This window comes from Convolutriloba macropyga, chromosome 7 (assembly GCF_964194025.1).
Source record: "Convolutriloba macropyga chromosome 7, txConMacr16.3, whole genome shotgun sequence".
NCBI classification, from domain to species: domain Eukaryota; kingdom Metazoa; phylum Xenacoelomorpha; order Acoela; family Convolutidae; genus Convolutriloba; species Convolutriloba macropyga.
Genome location: NC_134474.1, coordinates 21,137,640 through 21,164,831, shown reverse-complemented (window position 1 = coordinate 21,164,831; position 27,192 = coordinate 21,137,640). Strand labels below are relative to the sequence as shown.

Here is a 27,192-nt window from a genome sequence, read left to right as displayed (position 1 = left end):
ATAGGCAACAATAATACCTTTCTTTCAAGAAAATTATTCATCGGAGTACTTTTGTAAAATTGGCAATGTATTTGTTATCGGTGAGAACGATCTGGGTATGGAATTGAAAAAAATAATCAACGGTTTTGTTAATAATTGTTTATTGGATCAATCCGAAATTATGTCTCTGCCACGTAATAATTACTGTGACTGCTCTTCTAAACTTAATATAAAGCTTTTATTTGTCTCATAACTTAGCTTTAACCAAAGCCAATTTATTCAGTTCTTGAGCTGGTGTTTAAAAATAATGAAAACACAATTAAAATTAGTGTGTTAATGTGAACGCTTTAATCTGGATTTTGGTCTATAAAATCTTAATGAACTAATTTTCTAATTTTTGCCCTGAAGACAGAATGTTTTCAGTTAAAATTATGCGAAAACTGTTGTATGTTATTCTTAATCTTTGAGCAGTACGTTTTTAAGCCGAACGAATAACTTGTAAAAGCCACGCGTTTAATTTCTTTCAATTCTTAATTTTGTGCTTATTTACTTCAGTTAATATTCATTACAAAGTTCTGTAAACATACAACGCATATTGGCGGCCTCATTTTGCACAAATAACACTCAAACGTAAATTAAATCTTATCGTCTGCTAATGATGAAAATATTTATATTAGCCAGTTTATCCTTTCAGTTCGTTAGCTGCCATTTTTATCTTCGAAATGAAACCCTAGTCTCGGAGAGAGAAAGTGAGTTTGATGGAAATATCCCAAACAATTGCTTTTTTGATACTCCGATCAAATAGTGATCCGGATAAAAGGCAGTTTTTTTTTAATATTCAGTTTTTTAAATTACCGTTAATTTTTTTCATTACAAATTGCCCGCATTTAATGGCCGTGAATATGATCAATTTTTGTAAATTTCACAACTTTTTTGCAAAATAAATAACTAATTTCACAGCAATTCGTACAATTTTTAGCAGTGAATAGTGATGACACCGAGAACCGGTCATTCCAAAATTGTGGAAAAATGATAAACACTGGTATATAAACGCAAAAATTTAATATCTGAACTGCTTTACATGATGAAAAACACGCTTAAGTTGTGAAGAACTTTGGTGATTCAAACGTTGTATCAAACACTAAGTTACTCTAGGTGAAACAATAGATATAAGGTATTTAGTTCAGAAATTTTAATTACAGTAGAAATATTGTAGTCTTTTCATTTTTGCAACGCTTACCTGGATTGACTATTCCTCTTTGGCTTTCAGTAACTTTTTGTATAGTGCAAGTGTGATTATTAGGAATCTTACTTTTAGTTCTTTGACTATCATCAACAAATCGTACGAATAATATATGAACTTGTACGAATGCCAAGAATCATAACTGTCCTTGTATGATTACCAGGATTTTTGTAGGAAATTCGATCATGTTGATAAAAACAATTAATTTCCATCCGTAATATATATATTTTTAATTTACTAAAACTAATATTTAAGCAATTAAAAAGGGCTCGAACTTCCCTGAATATTTCGTTGTTTGCCAAGTTAATGTTCCCAGGCTGAGGTGTTCCTTCAAATTTGAATCTTCCTTCAAATCAATCCTAGGCTGAGGTGTTAGACCAAAAGTAGGCATGTCCAGACCATCTCAAACGGAACATGCTTATGTTCAGGCCGTTCCAGATCAAAAAATCTCTATGTCCATTTTTTGGTGCACCAGACCTTCGTGCGTTCAAATTTTTTTGTGCATTTTTCATGCGCTCAAAAACACGTTTGTCAGTATTTTTTGTGCTTCAATTTTTTTTGTGCTTTCTCTGTGGTGCGTTGAAAAGTGTGTATGTCCAGACTTTCATGCGCTCTTGTCCAGATTTATCTGCATACTTGTAAGTTTAGGCTGTATACAGCATTTTTTTAATGTATGCATTTCAGGTATAGATAGCATAGGGTAATGGTTGAAAGGGGTGCCATTCATTCAGTTAATGAAGCGTGATTTTTTTCTAACTTCAGCAGTTTTCTATAATTCTAGGAGTAAAGTTTTGCAAAAGGAGACAAAAAGTTGGATGCAAAATTGTTTGCCTCCGTCATTCTTCATCATTTTTCAGATTTTCGACTCAAGTGAGTTGAGATTTTCTATGTAGAAAGTTCTCACTTGGCACGCTATTGAGAGTATGCTGAATCCTTAAATAATTCAAAAAACAGTTTTGGAATTTTTGGCTTCGTTTCGAAAAACTTCAGTTCACTGTAGATTTGCTTTACAGCAGTGTCAAACGCCTACTCTAATAAAAAACGGTGTTTGGGGCGAATCATGTCAAATTGAACCTCACGTATGTCAAAAATAGGTTCTAAAAGATCACGGAAAGATTTTTTTTATTTGCAAATTATTTTGATTAACACATCTTGTTGCACACGCGCTTCAAATTAATAGATTCTTGAGAACTCATAATTTTGTCCCTTTTTGCTTCACGGGTGAGAAAGTGGGCTAATTGTTTTTGAAAATTAGCAAAGTGAAAAAAATATAGTATCAAAGCTAGTACTCTTTTAATATTGTACGTAAGAGTATTTTTTTTTACTAATTGCTAACCAAACTTCCTGATTTACTCATCGATTTTTGATTCAGACAATTTTTGTTTTTACAAGCCAGGATGCTTGAACGTTTTTCTCTGAAACATTCAAAAATATTGGCACTGGGTTTTTTCAGCTAGAGAGCACTGCTTCGCTCAATTTTCTGACAACATTGAAGCAGCCAAAATATTGTGTTCTTTTCTCAGTTTGGGTAGCGTTGAGCACCCAAGCTATTCTTTTCTTTCTCGACTTTGGGCAGCGTTGAGGCAGCCAAGCTGTTCTTTTCTTTTCTCAGTTTTGGATATAGTTGAAGCAGCAGAGTTCTTCTTTTCTTTTCTCAGTTTTGGATAGCGTTGAAGCAGCAAACTATTCACTTCTTTTCTCAGACCTGAAAAGCATTGAAGCAGCCAAGCTATTCTTTTTTCTCTCAGTTTTCGATCGCGTTAAAGCAACCGAGATCTCCTCTTCTTTTCTAAGTTTTGGATAGCATTGATTCAGCAAAGCTATTCTTTTTTTCCTCAGTTTTGAATCGCGTTGAAACAGCCAAGCCCTCTTTTTCTTTTCTCAGTTCTTAATAGCATTGATTCAGCCAAGCTATTCTCTTTTCTTCAGTTTGGGATCGCGTTGAAGCAGCAAGCTCTCTTTCTTTTCTCAGTTTTGGATAGCATTGATTCAGCAAAGCCATTCTTTTTTTCCTCAGTTTTGGGTCGCGTTGAAACAGCCAATATCTTCTTTTCTTTTCTCAGTTTTGGATAGCATTGGTTCAGCCAAGCTATTCTCTTTTCTTCAGTTTTGTATCGCGTTGAAGCAGCAAGCTCTCTTTTTTTCTCAGTTTTGGATAGCATTGATTCAGCCAAGCTATTCTTTTTTCCTCATTTTTGGAACTCACCGAAACAGCCAAGCTATTCTTTTTTACCTCAGTTTTGGATTGCGTTGATGCAGCCAAGCTCTTTCTTTCTTTTCTTAGTTCTAAATAGCGTAGATTCAGCCAAGCTATCCTCTTTTCCTCAGTTTTGGATCGCGTTGGAGCAGCCAAGCTCTCCTTGTTTCTCAGTTTTGGATAGCATTGATTCAGCGAAGCTATTCTTTTTTCCTCAGTTTTGGATCGCGTTGAAACAGCCAAGATGTCCTTATCTTTTCTTAGTTTTTGATAGCATTGATTCAGCCATGCTATTCTTTTTTTCTTCAGTTTTTATCGCGTTGAAGCATTAAGCTCTCTTTTTTTTTCTCATTTCTGGATAGCATTGATTCAGCCAAGCTATTCTTTTTTCCTCAGTTTTGGATCGCGTTGAAGCAGCCAAGCTTGCCTCTTTTTTCTTAGTTTTTGAGTTTTTGATAGCATTGATTCAGCCAAGCTATTTTTTTTCTCAGTTTTGGATCGCGTTGATGCAGCCAAGTTCTCCTCCTTTTTTCTCAATTTTGGATAGCATTGATTCAGCCAAGCTACTCTTTTTTCCACATTTTTGGATCTCACCGAAACAGCCAAGCTATTCTTTTTTACCTCAGTTTTGGATCGCGTTGAAACAGCCAAGATGTCCTTATCTTTTCTCAGTTGTGGATATCATTGATTCAGCCAAGCTATTCTTTTTTTTTCTAATACTTGGATAGCGTTGAAGCAGCCAAGCTCTCTTTTTCTTTTCTCACTTCTGAATAGCATTGATTCAGCCATGTTTTCTCTTTTTTTTCAGTTTTGGATCGCGTTGAAGCAGCAAGATCTTTTTTTTCTCAATTTTAGATAGCATTGATTCAGCAAAGCCATTCTTTTTATCCTCAGTTTTGGATCGCGTTGCAACAGAAAAGCTCTCTTAGTCTTTTCTCAGTTTTGGATAGCATTGATTCAGCCAAGCTACTCTTTTTTCCACATTTTTGGATCTCACCGAAACAGCCAATCTATTCTTTTTTACCTCAGTTTTAGATCGCGTTAAAGCAGCGAAACTCTTATCTTATTTTCTCAGTTTTGGATAGCATTGATTCAGCCAAGTTATACTTTTTTTCCTCAGTTTTGGATCGCGTTGAAGCAGCCAAGCTCTCTTTTTCTTTTCTCAGTTTTGAATAGCATTACTTCAGTCAAGCTATTCTTTTTTTCCTCTGTTTTGGGTATCATTGAAACAGCCAAGCTATTCTTTTCTCCTCAGTTTTGGATCGCGTTAAAGCAGCCGAGCTCTCTTCTTCTTTTCTCAGTTTTAGATAGCATTGATTCAGCCAAGCTATTCTTTTTTTCTTCAGATTTCGATCGCGTTGAAGTAGCCAAGCTCTCTTTTTCTTATCTTTAGTTCTGAATAGCATTGTTTCAGCCAAGCTATTGTCTTTTCCTCAATTTTGTGTCGCGTTGAAGTAGCCAAGCTCTCCTTTTTTTCTCAGTTCTAAAAAGCGTTGATTCAGCCAAGCTATCCTCTTTTCCCTGAGTTTTGGATCATGTTGAAGAAGCCAAGCTCTCCTTTTCTTTTCTCAGTTTTGTATAGCATTGATTAAGCCTAGCTATTCATTTTTTCCTCAGTTTTTGATCGCGTTGAAGCAGCCAAGCTCTCCTTTCCTTTTCTCAGTTTTGGATAGCATTTATTCAGCCTAGCTATTCTTTTTTTCTTCAGATTTCGATCGCGTTGAAGTAGCCAAGCTCTCCTTTTCTTATCTTTAGTTCTGAATAGCATTGTTTCAGCCAAGCTATTGTCTTTTCCTCATTTTTGGGTCGCGTTGAAGCAGCAAGCTCTCTTTTTTCCTCATTTTTGGATAGCATTGATTCAGTCAATCCATTGTTTTCTCCTCAGTTTTGGAACGCGTAGAAGCAGCAAGGTCTTTTTTTCTCAGTTTTAGATAGTACTGATTCAGTGAAACTATTCTTTTTTCCTCAGTTTTGGATCGCGTTGCAACAGCCAAGTTCTCTTATTCTTTTCTCAGTTTTGGATAGCATTGATTCAACCAAGCTATCCTCATTTCCTCAGTTTTGGATCACGTTGAAGCAGCCAAGCTATCCTATTCTTTTCTCAGTTTCGAATAGCATTGATTCAGCCATTTTTCCCTCAATTTTGGAAAGCGTTAAATCAGCGAAACTCTTCTCTTATTTTCTCAGTTTTTTGATAGCATTTATTCAGCCAAGCTATTCTTTTTTCCTGAGTTTTGGATGGCGTTAAATCAGCCAAGCTCTCCTCTTTTTTTTTCTCAGTTTTGGATAGCATTCATTCAGCCAAGCTATTCTTTTTTTCCTCAATTTTGGATCAAACTGAAACAGCCCAGCTATTCTTTTTTTTCTCAGTTTTTGATCACATTAAAGCAGCGACAACCTTCTCTTATTTTCTCAGTTTTGGATTGCATTGATTCAGCCAAGCTATTTCTCTTTCCTCAGTTTTGGATCGCGTTGAAGCAGCCAAGCTATCCTATTCTTTTCTCAGTTTCGAATAGCATTGATTCAGCCAAGCTATCCTCCTTTCCTCAGTTTTGGATCACGTTGAAGCAGCAAACTCTCTTTGTTTTCTCAGTTTTTGATGGCACTGATTCAGCCAAGTTATTCTTTTTTTCTCAGTTTTAAATCGTGTTGAAGCAGCCAAGCTCTCTTTTTTTCTTAGTTCTAAATAGCGTTGATTCAGCCATGCTATCCTCTTTTCCTCAGTTCTGGATCACATTGAAGCAGCAATCTCTCTTTGTTTTCTCAGTTTTTGATAGCACTGTTTCAGCCACGTTATTCTTTTTTCTCAGTTTTGGATCGCGTTGAAGCAGCCAAGCTCTTTTTTTTCTCAGTTCTAAATAGTGTTGATTCAGCCATGCTATCCTCTTTTCCTCAGTTTTGGATCACATTGAAGCAGCAATCTCTCTTTGTTTTCTCAGTTTTTGATAGCACTGATTCAGCCACGTTATTCTTTTTTCTCAGTTTTGGATCGCGTTGAAGCAGCCAAGCTCTCTTTTTTTCTCAGTTCTAAATAGCGTTGATTCAGCCATGCTATCCTCTTTTCCTCAGTTTTGGATCACATTGAAGCATCAATCTCTCTTTGTTTTCTCAGTTTTTGATAGCACTGATTCAGCCACGTTATTCTTTTTTCTCAGTTTTGGATCGCGTTGAAGCAGCCAAGCTCTTTTTTTTCCTCAGTTCTAAATAGCGTTGATTCAGCCATGCTATCCTCTTTTCCTCAGTTTTGGATCACGTTGAAGCAGCAAGCTCTCTTTGTTTTCTCAGTTTTTGATAGCACTGATTCAGCCACGTTATTCTTTTTTCTCAGTTTTGGATCGCGTTGACGCAGCCAGCTCTCCTTTTCTTTTCTCAGTTCTAAATAGCGTTGATTCAGCCATGCTATCCTTTTTTCCTCAGTTTTGGATCACATTGAAGCAGCAATCTCTCTTTGTTTTCTCAGTTTTTGATAGCATTGATTCAGCCACGTTATTCTTTTTTCTCAGTTTTGAATCGCGTTGAAGCAGCCAAGCTCTTTTTTTTCCTCAGTTCTAAATAGCGTTGATTCAGCCATGCTATCCTCTTTTCCTCAGTTTTGGATCACGTTGAAGCAGCAAGCTCTCTTTGTTTTCTCAGTTTTTGATAGCACTGATTCAGCCACGTTATTCTTTTTTCTGAGTTTTGGATCGCGTTGAAGCAGCCAGCTCTCCTTTTCTTTTCTCAGTTCTAAATAGCGTTGATTCAGCCAAGTTATCCTCTTTTCCTCAGTTTTGGATCGCGTTGAAGCAGCCAAGCTCTCCTTTTCTTTTCTCAGTTTTGGATCGCCTTGAAGCAGCCAAGCTCTCCTTCTCTCTTTTTTAGTTTGGCACTGATTCAGCCAAGTTGTTCCTTCATTCCTCTGTTTTGGTTCGCGTTAAAGCGGCCAAAATCTCGTCTTCTTTTCTCAGTTTCGGAAAGCATTGATTCAGTCACGGTATTTTTTTTCTTCCATTTTGGATATCGTTGAAACAGCTAAGCTGTTCTTTTCTCCTCTGTTTTGTATCGCGTTGAAGCAGTCAAGCTCTTCTTTTCTTTTCTAAGTTCTAAATAGCGTTGATTCAGCCAAGCTATCCTCTTTTCCTCAATTTTGGATCACGTTGAAGCAGCAAGCTCTCTTTGTTTTCTCAGTTTTTGATAGCACTGATTCAGCCAAATTATTCCTTTTTTCTCAGTTTTGGATCGCATAGAAGCAGCCAAGCTCTCTTTTTCTTTTCTCAGTTCTAACTAGCGTTGATTCAGTCAAGCTATCTTCTTTTCCTCAGTTTTGGATCGCGTTGAAGCAGCCAAGCTCTCCTTTTCTTTTCTCAGTTCTGAATTGCATTGATTCAGCCAAATTGTTCTCTCTTTCCTCAGTTTTGGTTCGCGTTAAAGCAGCCAATCTCGGTTTTTCTTTTTTGTTTTGGATAGAATTGAATCAGCCAAGCTATTCTTTTTTGCTCAGTTTTGGATCACATTAAAGCAGCCAAAACCTCCTTTTCTTTTCTCAGTTTTGGATAGCATTTATTCAGTTACGGTATTGTTTTTCTTCCATTTTGGATATCGTTGAAACAGCTAAGCTATTCTTTTCTCCTCTGTTTTGTATCGCGTTGAAGCAGCCAAGCTCTCCCTTTCTTTTCTCAGTTCTAAATAGCGTTGATTCTGCCAAGCTAACCTCTTTTCCTCTGTTTTGGATCACGTTGAAGCAGCAAGCTCTCTTTGTTTTCTCAGTTTTTGATAGCACTGATGCAGCCAAGTTATTCTTTTTTTCTCAGTTTTGGATCGCGTTGAAGCAATCAAGCTCTCTTTTTCTTTTCTCAGTTTTGGATAGCACTGATTCAGCCAAATTATTCCTTTTTTCTCAGTTTTGGATCGCATAGAAGCAGCCAAGCTCTCTTTTTCTTTTCTCAGTTATAAATAGCGTTGATTCAGCCAAGCTATCCTCTTTTCCTCAGTTTTGGATCGCGTTGAAGCAGCCAAGCTCTCCTTTTCTTTTCTCAGTTCTGAATTGCATTGATTCAGCCAAGTTGTTCTTTCTTTCCTCAGTTTTGGTTCGCGTTAAAGCAGCCAAACTCGGTTTTTCTTTTCTGTTTTGGATAGCATTGAATCAGCCAAGCTATTCTTTTTTGCTCAGTTTTGGATCGCATTAAAGCAGCCAAAATCTCCTCTTCTTTTCTCAGTTTTGTATCGCGTTGAAGCAGCCAAGCTCTCCCTTTCTTTTCTCAGTTCTAAATAGCGTTGATTCTGCCAAGCTAATCTCTTTTCCTCTGTTTTGGATCACGTTGAAGCAGCAAGCTCTCTTTGTTTTCTCAGTTTTTGATAGCACTGATGCAGCCAAGTTATTCTTTTTTTCTCAGTTTTGGATCGCGTTGAAGCAGCCAAGCTCTCCTTTTCTTTTCTCAGTTTTGGAGAGCATTGATTAAGCCAAGCTATTCTCTTTTCGTCAGTTTTGGATCGCATTAAAGCAGCCAAAATCTCCTCTTCTTTTCTCAGTTTTGTATCGCGTTGAAGCAGCCAAGCTCTCCTTTTCTTTTCTCAGTTCTAAATAGCGTTGTTTCTGCCAAGCTAACCTCTTTTCCTCTGTTTTGGATCACGTTGAAGCAGCAAGCTCTCTTTGTTTTCTCAGTTTTTGATAGCACTGATGCAGCCAAGTTATTCTTTTTTTCTCAGTTTTGGATCGCGTTGAAGCAGCCAAGCTCTCCTTTTCTTTTCTCAGTTTTGTATAGCATTGATTAAGCCTAGCTATTCATTTTTTCCTCAGTTTTTGATCGCGTTGAAGCAGCCAAGCTCTCCTTTCCTTTTCTCCGTTTTGGATAGCATTGATTCAGCCTAGCTCTTCTTTTTTCCTCAGATTTCGATCGCGTTGAAGCAGCCAAGCTCTTTTTTTCTTTTCTCAGTTCTGAATATCATTGATTCAGCCAAACTATTCTGCTTTCCTTAGTTTTGAATCGCGCTTAAGTAGCTAAGATCTCTTTTTCTTTTCTCAGTTTTGAATAGCATTGATTCAGCCAAGCTATTCTCTTTTCCTCATTTTTGGATTCTTTATTCCCTCAGTTTTGGATCGCGTTAAAGCAGCCAAGCGCTTCTCTTCTTTTCTCATTTTTGGATAGCATTGCTTCAGCCAAGCTATACTTTTTTCCTCAGTTTTGGATCGCGTTGAAGCAGCCATGCACCCCTTTTCTTTTCTTAGAATTGATAGCATTGATTCAGCCAAATTATTCTTTGTTCCCTCATTTTTGGATGCCGTTAAAGCAGCCAAGCTCTCTTTTTATTTTTTCAGTTTTGGATAGCATTGATTCAGTCAAGCTATTCTGTTTTCCTCAGTTTTGGATCGCGTTGAAGTAGCCAAGCTCTCCTTTTCTTTTCTCAGTTTTGGATAGCATTGATTCAGCCCATCTATCCTTTTTTTCCTCAGTTTTGGATCGCGTTGAATTAGTCAAGCTCTCCTTTTCTTTTCTCAGTTTCGGATAACATTGATTCAGTCAAGCTATTCTTTTTTTCCCCTCAGTTTTTGATCGCATTAAAGTAGCGAAACTCTTCTCTTATTTTCTCAGTTTTGGATTGCATTGATTCAGCAAAGCTATTCTTTTTTTCTCAGTTTTGGATCGTGTTGAAGCAGCCAAGCTCTCCTTTTCTATTCTCATGTTTTGAATAGCATTGATTCAGCCAAGTTGTTCTTTCTTTCCTCAGTTTTGGTTCGCGTTAAAGCAGCCAAGCTCGGTTTTTTCCTTTCTGTTTTGGATAGCATTGATTCAGCCAAGCTATTCTTTTTTTGCTCAGTTTTGGATCGCATTAAAGCAGCCAAATCTCCTCTTCTTTTTTCAGTTTTGGATAGCATTTTCTTCCATTTTGGATATCGTTGAAACAGCTAAGCTATTCTTTTCTCCTCAGTTTTGGATCGCGTTAAAACAGCCGAGCTCTCTTCTTTGTTTCTCAGTTTTGGATAGCTTTGATTCAGCCAAACTTTTCTTATTTTCCTCAATTTTGTATCGCGTTGAAGCAGCCAAGCTCTCCTTTTCTTTTCTCAGTTCTAAATAGCGTTGATTTAGCCAAACTATCCTCTTTTCCTCATTTTTGGATCACGTTGAATCAGCAAGCTCTCTTTGTTTTCTCAGTTTTTGATAGCACTGATTCAGCCAAGTTAATCTTTTTTTCTCAAATTTGGATCGCGTGGAAGCAGCCAAGCTCTCCTTTTCTTTTCTCAGTTTTGGATTGCATTGATTAGGCCAAGCTATTCTTTTTTCCTCATTTTTGGATCGCGGTGAAGCAGCCAACCTCTCATTCCTGTTCTCTGTTTTCGATCGCATTGATTCAGCCTGGCTCTTCTTTTTTCCTCAGATTTGGATCGCGTTGAAGCAGCCAAGCTCTCTTTTTCTTTTGGCATTGATTCAGGCAAGCTATTCTGTTTTCCTCAGTTTTGGATCGCGCTTAAGTAGCCAAGCTCTCTTTTTCTTTTCCCAGTTTTGAATAGCATTGATTCAGCCAAGCTATTCTCTTTTCCTCATTTTTGGATTGCGTTGAAGCAGCCAAGCAGTCTTTTTCTTTTCTTAGCTTTTAATAGCATTGATTCAGCCAAGGTATTCTTTATTCCCTCATTTTTGGATCGCATTAAAGCAGCCAAGTGCTTCTCTTTTTTTCTCAGTTTTGGATAGCATTGCTTCAGCCAAGCTATACTTTTTTCCTCAGTTTTGGATCGCGTTGAAGCAGCCAAGCTCTCCTTTTCTTTTCCTAGAATTGATAGCATTGATTCAGCCAAGCTATTCTTTATTCCCTCAGTTTTGGATGGCTTTAAAGCAGCCAAGCGCTTCTCTTCTTTTCTCAGTTTTGTATAGCATTGATTCAGCCAAGCTATACTTTTTTTCCTCAGTTTTGGATCGCGTTGAAGCAGCCAAGCTCTCCTTTTCTTTTCTCAGTTTTGGATAACATTGATCAGTCAAGCTACTTTTTTTCCTCAGATTTGAATCGCATTGAAGTAGCCAAGCTCTCTTTTCTTTTTTCAGTTTTGGATAGCATTGATTCAGTCAAGCTATTCTGTTTTCCTCAGTTTTGGATCGCGTTGGAGTAGCCAAGCTCTGCTTTTCTTTTCTCAGTTTTGGATAGCATTGATTCAGCCCATCTATCCTTTTTTCCTCAGTTTTGGATCGCGTTGAATTAGTCAAGCTCTCCTTTTCTTTTCTCAGTTCTGAAAAGCATTGATTCAGCCAAGCTATTCTCTTTTCCCTATTTTTGGATCGCGTTAAAACAGCCGAGTTCTCTTCTTCTTTTCTCAGTTTTGGATAGCTTTTATTCAGCCAAACTTTTCGTTTTTCCTCAATTTAGTACCGCGTTGAAGCAGCCAAGCTCTCCTTTTCTTTTCTCAGTTTTGGATAGCATTGATTCAGCCAAGCTATTCTTTTTTCCTCAGCTTCGGATCTCGTTGAAGCAGGCAAGCTCTCTTTTTTTCTCAGTTCTGAATAGCATTGATTCAGCCAATATATTCTCTTTTCCTCATTTTTGGATCGCGTTAAAACAGCAGAGCTCTCTTCTTCTTTTCTCAGTTTTGGATAGCTTTGATACAGCCAAAATTTTCTTTTTTCCTCAATTTTGTATCGCGTTGAAGCAGCGAAGCTCTCCTTTTCTTTTCTCAGTTCTAAATAGCGTTGATTCAGCCAAGCTATTCTCTTTTCCTCAGTTTTGAATCACGTTGAAGCAGCAAACTCTCTTTGTTTTCTCAGTTTTGGATAGCACTGATTCAGCCAAGTTATTCTTTTTTCCCTCAGTTTCGGATCGCATTGAAGCAGCCAAGCTCTCCTTTTGTTTTCTCAGTTTTGGATAGCATTGACTCAGCCCAGCTATTTTTTTCCTCAATTTTGGATCGCGGTGAAGCAGCCAAGCTCTCATTCTTTTTCTCTGTTTTGGATCGCATTGATTCAGCCTAGCTCTTCTTTTTTTCCTCAGATTTGGATAGCGTTGAAGCCCTCAAGCTCTTTTTTTTCTCAGTTCTGAATAGCATTGATTCAGCCAAGCTATTCTCTTTTCCTCATTTTTGGATCGCGTTGAAGCAGCCAAGCACTCTTTTTCGTTTCTTAGTTTTTGATAGCATTGCTTCAGCCAAGCTATTCTTTATTCCCTCAGTTTTGGATCGCGATAAAGCAGCCAAGAGCTCCTCTTCTTTTCTCAGTTTTGGATAGAATTGTTTCAGCCAAGCTCTACTTTTTTCCTCAGTTTTGGATCGCGTTGAAGCAGCCAAGCTCTCCTTTTCTTTTCTCAGTTTTGGATAACATTGATCAGTCAAGCTACTCTTTTTTTCCTCAGATTTGAATCGCCTTGAAGCAACCACGCTCTTTTTTTTCTTTTTTCAGTTTTGGACAGCATTGATTCAGTCAAGCTATTCTGTTCTCCTCAGTTTTGGAGCGCGTTAAAGCAGCGAAGCGCTTCTCTTGTTTTCTCAGTTTTGGATAGCATTGATTCAGCCGAGCTATAATTTTTTCCTCAGATTTGTATCGCGTTGAAGCAGCCAAGCACTCTCTTTTTTCCGTTGGTTTTTGATAGCATTGATTCAGCCAAGCTATTCTTTATTCCCTCAGTTTTGGATCGCGTTGAAGCAGCCAAGAGCTCATCTTCTTTTCTCTGTTTTGGATAGCGTTGATTCAGCCAAGCTATACTTTCTTCCTCAGATTTAAATCGCCTTGAAGCAACCAAGCTCTTTTTTTCTTTTTTCAGTTTTGGATAGCATTGATTCAGTCAAGCTATTATGTTTCCTCAGTTTTGGATCGCGCTGAACTAGCCAAGCTCTCTTTTTGTTTTCCCAGTTCTGAATAGCATTGATTCAGCCAAGCTATTCTCTTTTCCTCATTTTTGGATCGCGTTAAAACAGTCGAGCTCTCTTCTTCTTTTCTCAGTTTTGGATAGCTTTGATTCAGCCAAGCTATTCTCTTTTAATCATTTTTGGATTGCGTTGTAGCAGCCAAGCATTCTTTCTCTTTTCTTAGCTTTTGATAGCATTGATTCAGCCAAGCTATACTTTATTCCCTCAGTTTTGGATTGAGTAAAAGCAGCCAAGCGCTTCCCTTCTTTTCTCAGTTTTGGATAGCATTGATTCAGCCAAGCTATTCTTTTTTCCTCAGCTTCGGATCGTGTTGAAGCAGCCAAGCTCTCCTTTTCTTTTCTCAGTTCTAAATAGCGTTGATTCAGCCAAGCTATTCTCTTTTCCTCAGTTTTGGCTCACGTTGAAGCAGCAAACTCTCTTTGTTTTCTCAGTTTTGGATAGCACTGATTCAGCCAAGTTATTCTTTTTTCCCTCAGTTTCAGATCGCGTTGAAGCAGTCAAGAGCTCCTCTTCTTTTCTCAGTTTTGGATAGCATTGTTTCAGCCAAGCTATTTTTTTCCTCAATTTTGGATCGCGGTGAAGCAGCCAAGCTCTCATTCTTTTTCTCTGTTTTGGATCGCATTGATTCAGCCTAGCTCTTCTTTTTTTCCTCAGATTTGGATAGCGTTGAAGCACTCAAGCTCTTTTTTTTCTCAGTTCTGAATAGCATTGATTCAGCCAAGCTATTCTCTTTTCCTCATTTTTGGATCGCGTTGAAGCAGCCAAGCACTCTTTTTCTTTTCTTAGTTTTTGATAGCATTGATTCAGCCAAGCTATTCTTTATTCCCTCAGTTTTGGATCGCGATAAAGCAGTCAAGAGCTCCTCTTCTTTTCTCAGTTTTGGATAGCATTGTTTCAGCCAAGCTCTACTTTTTTCCTCAGATTTCGATCGCCTTGAAGCAACCACGCTTTTTTTCTTTTTACAGTTTTGGATAGCATTGATTCAGTCAAGCTATTCTGTTTTCCTCAGTTTTGGAGCGCGTTAAAGCAGTGAAGCGCTTCTCTTGTTTTCTCAGTTTTGGATAGCATTGATTCAGCCGAGCTATAATTTTTTCCTCAGATTTTTATCGCGTTGAAGCAGCCAAGCACTCTCTTTTTTCCGTTAGTTTTTGATAGCATTGATTCAGCCAAGCTATTCTTTATTCCCTCAGTTTTGGATCGCGTTGACGCAGCCAAGAGCTCCTCTTCTTTTCTCAGTTTTGGATAGCATTGATTCAGCCAAGCTATACTTTTTTCCTCAGATTTAAATCGCCTTGAAGCAGCCAAGCTCTTTTTTTTTCAGTTTTGGATAGCATTGATTCAGTCAAGCTATTCTGTTTCCTCAGTTTTGGATTGCGCTGAACTAGCCAAGCTCTCTTTTTGCTTTCCCAGTTCTGAATAGCATTGATTCAGCCAAGCTATTCTCTTTTCCTCATTTTTGGATTGTTCTTTTCTTAGCTTTTGATAGCATTGATTCAACCAAGCTATACTTTATTCCCTCAGTTTTGGATCGAGTTAAAGCAGCCAAGCGCTTCCCTTCTTTTCTCAGTTTTGAATAGCATTGCTTCAGCCAAGCTATCCTTTTTCCCTCAGATTTGTATCGCGTTGAAGCAGCCAAGCACTCTTTTTTTTCCGTTAGTTTTTGATAGCATTGATTCAGCCAAGCTATTCTTTATTCCCTCAGTTTTGGATCGCGTTAAAGCTACCAAGGGCTCCTCCTCTTTTCTCAGTTTTGGATAGCATTGATTCAGCCAAGCTATATTTTTTTCCCTCAGATTTGGATCGCCTTGAAACAACCCAGATCTTTTTTCTTTTTTCAGTTTTGGATCGCATTGATTCGGCCTAATTCTTCCTTTTTTCTCCTCAGATTTGGATCGCGTTGAAGCAGCCAAGCACTCTTTTTTTTCCGTTAGTTTTTGATAGCATTGATTCAGCCAAGCTATTCTTTATTCCCTCAGTTTTGGATCGCGTTGAAGCAGCCAAGAGCTCCTCTTCTTTTCTCAGTTTTGGATAGCATTGATTCAGCCAAGCTATGCTTTTTTCCTCAGATTTAAATCGCCTTGAAGCAGCCAAGCTCTTTTTTTCTTTTTTCAGTTTTGGATAGCATTGATTCAGTCAAGCTATTCTGTTTCCTCAGTTTTGGATTGCGCTGAACTAGCCAAGCTCTCTTTTTGCTTTCCCAGTTCTGAATAGCATTGATTCAGCCAAGCTATTCTCTTTTCCTCATTTTTGGATTGTTCTTTCTTAGCTTTTGATAGCATTGATTCAACCAAGCTATACTTTATTCCCTCAGTTTTGGATCGAGTTAAAGCAGCCAAGCGCTTCCCTTCTTTTCTCAGTTTTGAATAGCATTTCTTCAGCCAAGCTATCCTTTTTCCCTCAGATTTGTATCGCGTTGAAGCAGCCAAGCACTCTTTTTTTTCCGTTAGTTTTTGATAGCATTGATTCAGCCAAGCTGTTCTTTATTCCCTCAGTTTTGGATCGCGTTAAAGCTACCAAGGGCTCCTCCTCTTTTCTCAGTTTTGGATAGCATTGATTCAGCCAAGCTATATTTTTTTTCCTCAGATTTGGATCGCCTTGAAGCAACCCAGATCTTTTTTCTTTTTTCAGTTTTGGATCGCATTGATTCGGCCTAGCTCTTCCTTTTTTCTCCTCAGATTTGGATCGCGTTGATGCAGTCAAGCTCTCTTTTTTTCTTAGTTCTGAATAGCGTTGATTCAGCCAAGCTATTCTCTTTTCCTCAGTTTTGGATCACGTTGAAGCAGCAAACTCTCTTTGTTTTCTCAGTTTTGTATAGGACTGATTCAGCCAAGTTATTCTTTTTTCCCTCAGTTTTGGATCGCGCTGAAGCAGCCAAGCTCTCATTCTTTTTCTTTGTTTTGGATCGCATTGATTCAGCCAAGCTATTCTCTTTTCCTCATTTTTGGATCGCGTTGAAGCAGCCAAGCACTCTTTTTCTTTTCTTAGTTTTTGATAGCATTGATTCAGCCAAGCTATTCTTTATTCCCTCAGTTTTGGATTGCGACAAAGCAGCCAAGAGCTCCTCTTCTTTTCCTAGTTTTGGATAGCATTGTTTCAGCCAAGCTCTACTTTTTTCCTCAGATTTCGATCGCCTTGAAGCAACTACTCTCTTTTTTTCTTTTTTCAGTTTTGGATAGCATTGATTCAGTCAAGCTATTCTGTTTTCCTCAGTTTTGGATCGCGTTAAAGCAGCGAAGCGCTTCTCTTGTTTTCTTAGTTTTAGATAACATTGATTCAGCCGAGCTATAATTTTTTCCTCAGATTTGTGTCGCGTTGAAGCAGCCAAGCACTCTCTTTTTTCCGTTAGTTTTTGATAGCATTGATTCAGCCAAGCTATTCTTTATTCCCTCAGTTTTGGATCGCGTTGAAGCAGCCAAGAGCTCCTCTTCTTTTCTCAGTTTTGGATAGCATTGATTCAGCCAAGCTATACTTTTTTCCTCAGATTTGGATCGCCTTGAAGCAGCCAAGCTCTTTTTTTCTTTTTTCAGTTTGGATCGCATTGATTCGGCCTGGCTCTTCCTTTTTTTCCTCAGATTTGGATCGCGTTGAAGCAGTCAAGCTCTCTTTTTGTTTTCCCAGTTCTGAATAGCATTGATTCAGCCAAGCTATTCTCTTTTCCTCATTTTTGGATTGCGTTGAAGCAGCCAAGCACTCTTTTTCTTTTCTTAGCTTTTGATAGCATTGATTCAGCCAAGCTATATTTTATTCCCTCAGTTTTGGATCGAGTTAAAGCAGCCAAGCGCTTCCCTTCTTTTCTCAGTTTTGGGTAGCATTGCTTCAGCCAAGCTATCCTTTTTCCTCAGATTTGTATCGCGCTGAAGCAGCCAAGCACTCTGTTTTTTCCGTTAGTTTTTGATAGCATTGATTCAGCCAAGCTATTCTTTATTCCCTCAGTTTTGGATTGCGTTAAAGCTAACAAGAGCTCCTCCTCTTTTCTCAGTTTTGGATGGCATTGATTCAGCCAAGTTATACTTTTTTCCTCAGATTTGGATCGCCTTGAAGCAACCAAGCTCTTTCTCTTTTTTCACTTTTGGATCGCATTGATTCGGCCTAGCTCTTCCTTTTTTTTCCTCAGATTTGGATCGCGTTGAAGCAGTCAAGCTCTCTTTTTTTATTAGTTCCGAATAGCATCGATTCAGCCAAGCTATTCTCTTTTCCTAATTTTAGGATTGTGTTGATGCAGCCAAGCACTCTTTTTTTTCTTAGTTTTCGATAGCATTGATTCAGCCAACCTATTCTTTATTGCCTCAGTTTTGGAGCGCGTTGAAGCAGCCAAGCGCTTCTCTTCTTTTCTCAGTTTTGCCTAGCATTGATTCAGCCGGGCTATACTTTTTTCCTCAGATTTTTATCGCGTTGAAGCAGCCAAGCACTCTCTTTTTTCCGTTAGTTTTTGATAGTATTGATTCAGCCAAGCTATTCTTTATTCCCTCAGTTTTGGATTGGATCGCCTTGAAGCAGCCAAGCTAATCTGTTTTCCTCAGTTTCGGATCGCGTTGAAGTAGGCAAGCTCTCCTTTTCTTTTCTCAGTTTTGGATAGCATTGATTCAGCCCAGCTATCCTTTTTTCCTCAGTTTTGGATCGCGTTGAATTATTCAAGCTCCCCTTTTCTTTTCTCAGTTTTGGATAGCCTGGATTCAGCCCAGCTATTCTTTTTTCCTCAGTTTTAGATCGCGTTGAAGCAGCCAAACACTCTTTTTCTTTTCTTATTTTTTGATAGCATTGATTCAGACAAGCTTTTCTTTATTTCCTCAGCTTTGGATCGCGTTGAAACAGACAAGCACTTCTCTTCTTTTCTCAGTTTTGGATAGCATTGATTCAGCCAAGCTATACTTTTTTCCTCAGTTTTGGATCGCGTTGAATCAGCAAGCTCTCTTTGTTTTCTCAGTTTTTGATAGCACTGATTCAGCCAAGTTAATCTTTTTTTCTCAGTTTTGGATCGCGTTGAAGCAGCCAAGCTCTCCTTTTCTTTTCTCAATTTTGTATAGCATTGATTCAGCCATGCTATACTTTTTTCCTCAGTTTTGGATCGCGTTGAAGCACCCAAGTTCTCTATTTCTTTTCTCAGTTTTTGATAACATTGATTCAGTCAAGCTAATCTTTTTTTCCTCAGATTTGGATCGCCTTGAAGCAGCCAAGCTCTCTTTTTCCTTTTTCAGTTTTGGATAGCATTGATTCAGTCAAGCTATTCTCTTTTCCTCAGTTTCGGATCGCGTTGAAGTAGGCAAGCTCTCCTTTTCTTTTCTCAGTTTTGGATAGCAATGATTCAGCCCAGCTATCCTTTTTTCCTCAATTTTGGACCGCTTTGAATTATTCAAGCTCTCCTTTTCTTTTCTCAGTTTTGGATAGCCTGGATTCAGCCAAGCTTTTCTTTTGTCCTCAGTTTTAGATCGCGTTGAAGCAGCCAAGCACTCTTTCTTTTCTTATTTTTTGATAGCATTGATTCAGCCAAGCTTTTCTTTATTTCCTTAGCTTTGGATCGCGTTGAAACAGACAAGCATTTCTCTTCTTTTCTCAGTTTTGGATAGCATTGATTCAGCCTGCTATACTTTTTTCCTCAGTTTTGGATCTCGTTGAAGCAGCCATGCACTCCTTTTTTTCTCAGTTTTGGATAGCGTTGACTCCGGCAAGCTGTTTTTCTTTCCTCACTTTAAGATCGCGTTGAAGCAGTCAAGCTCAATTTTTCTTTTCACAGTTTTGGATAGCATTGATTCAGCCAAGCTGTTCTTTCTTCCCTCAAATTTGGATTGTATTAAAGCAGCCAAACTCTTCTCTTCTTTTCTCAGCTTTGAACAGCATTGATTGAGCCAAGCTATTCTTTTTTCCTCAGTTTTGGATCGCGTTGAAGCAGCCAAGTTCTCCTCCTTTTTTCTCAATTTTGGATAGCATTGATTTAGCCAAGCTACTCTTTTTCTCGGTTTTGGATCGCGTTGACGCAGCCATGCTCTTTTTTTCTTTTCTCAGTTCTAAATAGCGTAGATTCAGCCAAGCGATCCTCTTTTCCTCATTTCATTTTTGGATCGCGTTGAAGCAGCCAAGCTCGCCTTTTCTTTTCTTAGTTTTTGATAGCATTGATTCAGCCAAGCTAATGTTTTTTTTCCTCAGTTTTTATCGCGTTGAAGCATTAAGCTATCTTTCTTTTCCCATTTCTGGATAGCAAGGATTCAGCCAAGCTATTCTATTTTCGTCAGTTTTGGATCGTGTGGAAGCAGCCAAGCTCGCCTCTTCTTTTCTTTTTGATAGGATTGATTCAGCCTAGCTATTCTTTTTTTTCTCAGTTTTGGATTGCGTTGATGCAGCCAAGCTCTTTTTTTTCTTTTCTTAGTTCTAAATAGCGTAGATTCAGCCAAGCTATCCTCTTTTCCTCAGTTTTGGATCGCGTTGGAGCAGCCAAGCTCTCCTTGTTTCTCAGTTTTGGATAGCATTGATTCAGCCAAGCTATTCTTTTTTCCTCAGCTTCGAATCGCGTTGAAGCAGCCAAGCTCTCCTTTTTTCTCAGTTTTGGGTAGCATTGATTCAGCGAAGCTATTCTTTTTTCCTCAGCTACGGATCGCGTTGAAGCAGCCAAGTTCTCCTTTTTTCTCAGTTTTGGATATCATTGATTCAGCCAAGCTTTTCTTTTTTCCTCAGTTTTGGATCGCGTTGAAGCAGCCAAGTTCTCCTCCTTTTTTCTCAGTTTTGGATAGCATTGATTTAGCCAAGCTATTCTTTTTTTCTCAGTTTTGGATCGCGTTCATGCAGCCTTGCTCTCTTTTTCTTTTCTCAGTTCTAAATAGCGTAGACTCGGCCAAGCGATCCTCTTTTCCTCAGTTTTGGGTAGCATTGATTCAGCGAAGCTATTCTTTTTTCCTCATCTACGGATCGCGTTGAAGCAGCCAAGTTCTCCTTTTTTCTCAGTTTTGGATATCATTGATTCAGCCAAGCTTTTCTTTTTTCCTCAGATTTGGATAGCGTTGAAGCACTCAAGCTCTTTTTTTTTCTCAGTTCTGAATAGCATTGATTCAGCCAAGCTATTCTCTTTTCCTCATTTTTGGATCGCGTTGAAGCAGCAAGCTCTCTTTCTTTTCTCATTTTTGGATAGCATTGACTCAGCCAAGATATTCTTTTTTCCTCAGTTTTGGATCGCGTTGAAGCAACCAAGCTCTCCTTTTCTTTTCTTAGTTTTTGATAGCATTGATTCAGCCATGCTATTCTTTTTTTCTTCAGTTTTTATCGCGTTGAAGCATTAAGCTCTCTTTTTTTTCTCATTTCTGGATAGCATTGATTCAGCCAAGCTATTCTTTTTTCCTCAGTTTTGGATCGCGTTGAAGCAGCCAAGCTTGCCTCTTTTTTCTTAGTTTTTGAGTTTTTGATAGCATTGATTCAGCCAAGCTATTTTTTTTCTCAGTTTTGGATCGCGTTGATGCAGCCAAGCTCTCTTTTTCTTTTCTCAGTTCTAAATAGCGTAGATTCAGCCAAGCTATCCTCTTTTCCTCAGTTTTGGATCGCATTGAAACAGCAAGCTCTCTTTCTTTTCTCAGTTTTGGATAGCATTGATTCAGCCATGCTATTCTTTTTTCCTCAGCTTCGGATCGCGTTGAAGCAGCCAAGCTATCCTCTTTTCTCTGTTTTTTATAGCACTGATTCAGCCAAGCTATTCTTTTTTCCTCAGTTTTGGATCGCGTTAAAGCAGCCAAGCTCTTTTCTTCTTTTCTCAGTTTTGGATAGCATTCATTCAGCCAGGCTATTCTTTTTTCCTCAATTTTGGATCGCGTTGATGCAGCCAAGCTGTAGAGACCAAAACTTTGAAATGGCTTTCAAAAAAAGTTCTCAAAATTTTGAAAAAAGAAACAGATAGCTGACAAAAATAAAATGCACAGCAACAATTTAAACCAGTGAAGATTAAGTAGAAAAACCTGACTAGAATGAAATAGAAAAACTAAAAATGTAGTTAGTTTCAGACATTGTGAATACTCAATCGGGTGCAAAGCTGCACTCTTTTTACGTATATATCACATTGTATTTTATCAATGTCATCCTGGTTGACAGTGTCAGCTACGCTTGCGTGTTCGATATTGAGTACATGAGTGACTAGAGTTGATAGAAATTATATTTGTAATCCAGGCAAATGCAATGCGAATTACGCTCACATATATTTTCCCAAAATTTAGAGCTAATACTCAAATCTCAAATGCACGTACGAATAATCGAAATTAAGGTAGAACACACGTATGCAATATCGAAAGTGCCAAAAGCTCCATAAGCTCCCAACTTGACATAGACCGGTCAAAAACGTTCATACTTTAGCAGGAAATGATAGTTTTTGATTGTCCTTATACTGTTTTTTGATACTTTTAGTAAACAACATTTGTAGGTCGCTATTGTATAGGGATGGCCCACCCCGCGCCGAATATCCTCCCTAAATCAATCAATCTAATTTTGTAAGAATGACTGACTGTCTTTCGACATTTTAATCTTGCAAAATGCATTGTTAAAGCACGGTCACGTGAATCTGCAAAATTCATCCCAACAATTCTGTATTTCGATAACACTACGCGGATAACACTACACTAATCAACTATAGCGGCAGATATCGATAAGCGGCAGAAGTTGTCAGCAAAAACCTCTCTATTTGTTTTCAGCAAATAGTTCTGAAAAAAATGATAACTATATGATAGTATGTTTAGTATTTACCGACTGCACAGACGTCTGCCCCGAAGGTCAAACAATGACCCCAATCGTCAACTGTGTGGGCGGGGAACCCAACGGGTGCGGGGCTGAGAGTTTCTCCAAATTCTCTCTCACTCTGGTAGACCTCATAACCACTAAGAATGTGCACGAATGCTGTGATGCCCACGATGAGTGTTTCGCAACTTGTGGTGCCGTCTTCATGGACTGCGAAGACCAGTTTCGAGAGTGTTTAAACAGTGTTTATAAATGTTGGTGGCTTTATCGCTTAGTTAACTAATTTGAAGCGTTTAATTTTCAATGGTCAAGCATACCAATTGACATTCAAGCCGATATTCAGGTTAATTGTCAGGTCAAGCGAGAACGATGTGATATATTAACACTCGTGAAAGAGAATTGTTGATTAGGATTCGGATCTGTTTCGCTGTGGCTATCTCCACACTTTTGTTTACTTTTGTTAACCCTATAAATATTTACAATGAGCAAAGTGCATGTTGTTCTGGACGCAGTTTATATGGTTTAGTCAAAAATAGGCAGCCAATGAAAGCTCGGGTTTGGGTTCTGAAAAGATGCTCAATTAGGTTTTCTATATTCCTAGCCATATTTTCTTAAGGTTATTTTCAAATTTTCCAATATTCCCATCAATAAATTGATCTGGTTATCAGAAATCAGGTTACTTATCGATGGAATCGATTATTAAGGCAGAAATTGGTAGCCTAAAAACAAATAGCAGAATGAGAATGAATATTATCACACCGCGCGTTCTTACAGCTCTCGAGAAGCTCAAAACTCCGAGGCGACGTCGAGGAGCTGAATAACTCCCAGTTTCCCGCTCTTTAGTCTCCAAATCTTCACATTGTTTCAGTGGCGTAAAGAGTGCAGGTCTGTCTTTGTTGTTTAATGACAGATCATTTTCATGCGACCTTATTAATTGTCCTCATCGGGCGTAATTGTTAGGTAACTTAACTTATGCACGCTAAATTTTTTTAATGGAAATGGATATGCTGTAATCGCTGCTTTTATGTGCATGACGTCATATCCTTAACTAATTGTTCCGACCCCCACTTTAGGGGGAGGGAGGAAATATATACTCAAATGGGTTTTTTTGTTCAGTCAATTTTGGCCGACCGATCTATTCATAGCGATTTGTGAGTGGTATCAATAAAAAGCACGTACATCCTAGAATATGAACTTAAAAAGATTTTTTCGACTTTCGCGTTTTACAGCGAGTTATCGAAGTTTAAATTTTTGTGAATATTCGACAGAATATTCAGGTTTTCCTTAATTTTTGCTAAAATTTGGCTCAAATTTGCAAACACAATTAAAAGTAAGTTATAAATTTTAACGGCAGAGTGTTATTGTTATCGTCAGAGATAGAATACCGTTGCATTATTGTTTGGTTGGAATTTTTTCGAAAAAACAGTTTCAAGGTTCAGATATTTTTTGTCACAAATTATGCTTTATTGGTCCACTTCGTTTAAGTTTGCTAAAATTGGAGACCTAGAAATCGCTGATAAAATCTCTGTAAACGCCAAGAGAGAGCTAGTTGATTTCCAGTGCCCTATTAAAACCTTCTGGAATTAAAATGTTGCCGTTTTATTGCAAAGTTAACTAGATAATTATACAAAATGCATTATTGTTTTACTGATTTCTGAAAAAATTCATTTAAAAATTGGTCTTAATCGCAAACTTTTGCAGCCCTTGTGTGGTTTTTTGGATGCGCCAGAAATTCAGGGATAAGAGAGGTTTGATTTCATCATGGATCATTGCAATCAGAAAATTGTTAATTTCTGTTTTGGTGCTGCCTTATTTTTTTCAAAAATATATCTTTTGTTGTCTTCTGATGTTGATTACTGACAAAATTTTTAATTCACGGCTCTATTAATGAGAACTCCCAATTGATTAAAAACGAGACCAGATGTAGATATAGTATGTGTTCAGAGAACATAATGGTGTTTATTGCTTTGAAGAAGAGTTCTAGTAAACTTTAACTGAAATCTTTTGCTTTGCCTTTAATTGTTATTCTTTCTGCAGTCTGATTACTCATTTGAACCAAATAAAGATCCAAACGTCTTTTCAAGAGGTGTAGGTGAACCTCAACAAAGCATTTGGTTGTTATCTATTGTCTATTTTGACATTGAATATATTTGTTCTATAAGGATATCAGTGATTCTTTGAACTTCTCAGTTTTCTATCCTTATTCTGTCCAATTTTAGCTTATACACAGTTAATAGAAGTCAAACTTTCTTTCAAATAAAATACAAATTTATCTTTGTGGCAGATTTTTTTTTAAAATTGGCTTCTTGAATTTGCTACTACGATTTTTCATACTTAGGTCTGTGTTATTTGTGCCTAAGTTCTCATTTTTGCTGTTATTTTTGTTTCTTTGTTAATTGTCACATTACTTTACAATCTAAGTTAAAAATCGTTGCAAAATCTTTAGTTTTTGTTGCAGTATGCCAAAAAGTGGGTAATGAAAGGTCTCAATGGCCAACTATAGAATTAGAAATGAACTTAACAACTGCTAACAGTGTATAACTAATGGTTTTATAAAAGCATAAAAAAGTGTTCTTCAATTTATCTCTTTCATCTGATTTTCGTCTTTTTTTGTTTCACAATTTTGTATCATTTTTGTAATTTAGCAACGTTATTGAGTGATCTCGTTAAATTTTTTGTTGAACCTTACATTAGTTTTTCTGTTGGTTAAACGTTTTGCCTAATATCTTTAGGGATTAGACAATTTGTTTCAAAAAAATTTTGTGAGTTTTAGATACTTTTCAAATATTATGGTTCTTTTTGTTGTCATTTTGAAATAATTGTCTGACAAGAAGACCATGATAACAAAGGAGAAACAGGTTTTGATTTAATTTTCCCGCGGTAAAATTTAATGGCTGCATTACTTTTCTCTTGTAGAGTTGTTGTGTTTTTTTAGTTCTGCTTGTATGTAATTTTTTTTATAGTCCTATACTTTGTGCTTACTAAGAACTGGTGGAATAAGCTTCTGACGAAGTTGCCGAATTAATTGTCCACTCTTTTAGCCGAAAAGTTATTTTAGCCATGAATTTCTTAAAACTTTTGTTTTTAAAAAAACCAATGGATTTCTGAGCGTTGTCAGTCTTATTTCTGTTAACTTGTAGCTTAGCAACTCCATAGAAAAGTCAGATTTTTTATCTAATGTATTATAATTTGCTCTTTATAACGGTTTTGTTTTCGTCAAATTGTCTTTGTTCTTGATACAACCAGTTTTCATAAAATATTATTGATTTTCGCAAATTCTATTTTTTTGTAGGTTTGTGTTTTTTTTACAGTATCAACAAAATGGGCGGTCATCTGGTCATTTTAAGAAAACGCAATCAAAGTTTGTTTATGCTCTTAGTGAACAGCTTAAAGTTTTATTGGCTTGGACACCGTTTTGATGCAAACTTTGAATTTTCTCTTTTTGCCTGTTTTAGTACTTATTTTTTAGTCGTATGACATATCCTGGATAATGAAGGTTCTCACGCACTCTCTGTGGTGGAATAAATGAATCTCTCAAAGATTTCAGTTGATGCATAATGTTTTATGCATAATGTTTCATAAGTTGATTCATAATCATTTTGACATTAATTCTATTTAAAAAAGCAACCTTCTTGTTGACTTGTTACCAGGTCGCATTGAGGAAAAGTCCCAAATTTTTTCTAAGGATGTACAGGTTAATCTTTTTAGTATAATTTTTATCTGATGACATTTCGATATGGTTATTAATGGTTTTAAAAATGGACAAGGAGTTTCGTCGTAATTAATTTTGTAATTATTTGATTTTATTGCCGTCTTTTCTGGAAGTCGTAGTAATGACAGGTCTTATCAGCCCTCTAAGGTAGATTGTTTCTATCATTTAGTATTTTGTTGAACGATAAGTTATTTTTCTTTAAATCTCTTACTATCTTGGTAGGCAATTAAATGAAAAATGTAGATGATTGGGGTCGGAACTTTACGTGCGAACGCACATTATCGAGTTTCCTTGTTGGAAGTTAATTTCAGCTGATTTGCTGGAAAGTTTTAAGACCCTAAAACATGACATTATAAATGACTTGTTGACGCTGACATTGTCAATCAATATAGTATCAATCAATGTAGTTCAATCCTCTCAAGGTCAAAAAGCATCAAGTAAATATAGAAGCTCCTGAGCCTGTGTGTCCACACACACAGGCTCAGGAGCTTCTATATTTACTTGATGCTTTTTGACCTTGAGATCACTTGAGAAACTCAACGCCAAGTTAAAATTTTTCGATCACTAATTTTTTTGTTTTATATTGAGTCAAAAGCTTTTGAAGTCATTCTTAGAATTACTTAGTTTCCGTACTAATAAGAAGCTAATTTTTTTGATTAAATGAACACAAATAAAAACAGCTTTTTTCCTTATTTCCTATAATAGTTATTTGTAGAAACTCATTTGACACAATTAATTTGTAGTCTTGTCTTCGAGGTACAAAGTCTTCAATTGAATTCAATTAAAATCTTGGTTTTACACTGAATATTATTCCGCTATTATATACAAATATTTAAGAAAACTACATTAAAAAGATACAAAGGTTTAAAGAGTACCCTTTTGCTTGAAAAGGAACATAATTTTTTGAAGATCACTTAATATGCGCACTAATCGAAATGCCGTTTTCTAATTGTCAAAAACAAGTGCCTCACAAACAGCAAAAAATGTCTTCAAATTAAATGACTGTTTCAAAGTACGATAAACATTATACCTTACGAATTACATTATGCAATTCAAAACATTGATTTTTTTTTCGATAATCAAAGTCACTATAAGTAAAAATTACTATCACAATCGGTTATAAAAATTATCAGCGCAAAAACTCGAATTAGTTTTACCATATTCTTAATTGTTTGAAAAAAACAGATCCACGGCAACTTAGCTGAACAAGATTTCATAATAAAAATTTCCCTTATTTGTTGCAGTGTTAGCCTGGACCACGGATGCTTTTGGTTGCAACTTCTTTAAAAAAGCACAAAGTGAGGTCTGTTTATGCCAGGATGACTCACTGGGTATCTCGGAGGTATATGCACCATGTCCCAAATACACACAAGACACCAAAAGATACCCAGGACGACCATTCAAGAGGAAGTGGAAACGGGGCAGATTAAGTTGGAGGAACTATTAGTGTATGTTGAATTTCGTCACAAAATGTAAAATAATTAATTAATTTCTTGTTGTCACATATGAGCTTTAATTTAAAATCTGCTTTATTGAAGCTA

General features: G+C 37.2%; 3 protein-coding genes across 3 annotated transcripts in view; all 3 read left to right on the top strand.

Annotated features, from left to right (window-relative positions):
* The window catches only part of LOC142342696 (phospholipid phosphatase 1-like), a 518,061-nt gene that overhangs the window by 280,373 nt on the left and 210,496 nt on the right, over positions 1 to 27,192 (top strand). The window lies entirely within an intron of this gene.
* Positions 1 to 27,192, top strand: part of LOC142342697 (V-type proton ATPase 21 kDa proteolipid subunit c''-like) — a 203,027-nt gene that overhangs the window by 43,980 nt on the left and 131,855 nt on the right. The window lies entirely within an intron of this gene.
* Positions 459 to 27,192, top strand: LOC142342155 (group XIIB secretory phospholipase A2-like protein). Its single transcript, XM_075393358.1, has 3 exons — positions 459 to 728; positions 21,942 to 22,193; positions 26,896 to 27,192. The coding sequence occupies exons 1-3, from the start codon at positions 635 to 637 to the stop codon at positions 27,096 to 27,098; spliced, it is 549 nt and encodes a 182-aa protein (XP_075249473.1). The 5' UTR covers positions 459 to 634; the 3' UTR covers positions 27,099 to 27,192.

Bases quoted from the DNA above. Each gene is read 5' to 3' on its own strand.
- LOC142342155 (XM_075393358.1), top strand. From the start codon at position 635: ATGATGAAAATATTTATATTAGCCAGTTTATCCTTTCAGTTCGTTAGC. The intron at 729-21,941 runs GTGAGTTTGATG...TAGTATGTTTAG, and splicing joins CCTAGTCTCGGAGAGAGAAA to TATTTACCGACTGCACAGAC. The intron at 22,194-26,895 runs GTTGGTGGCTTT...TATTTGTTGCAG, and splicing joins TTTAAACAGTGTTTATAAAT to TGTTAGCCTGGACCACGGAT.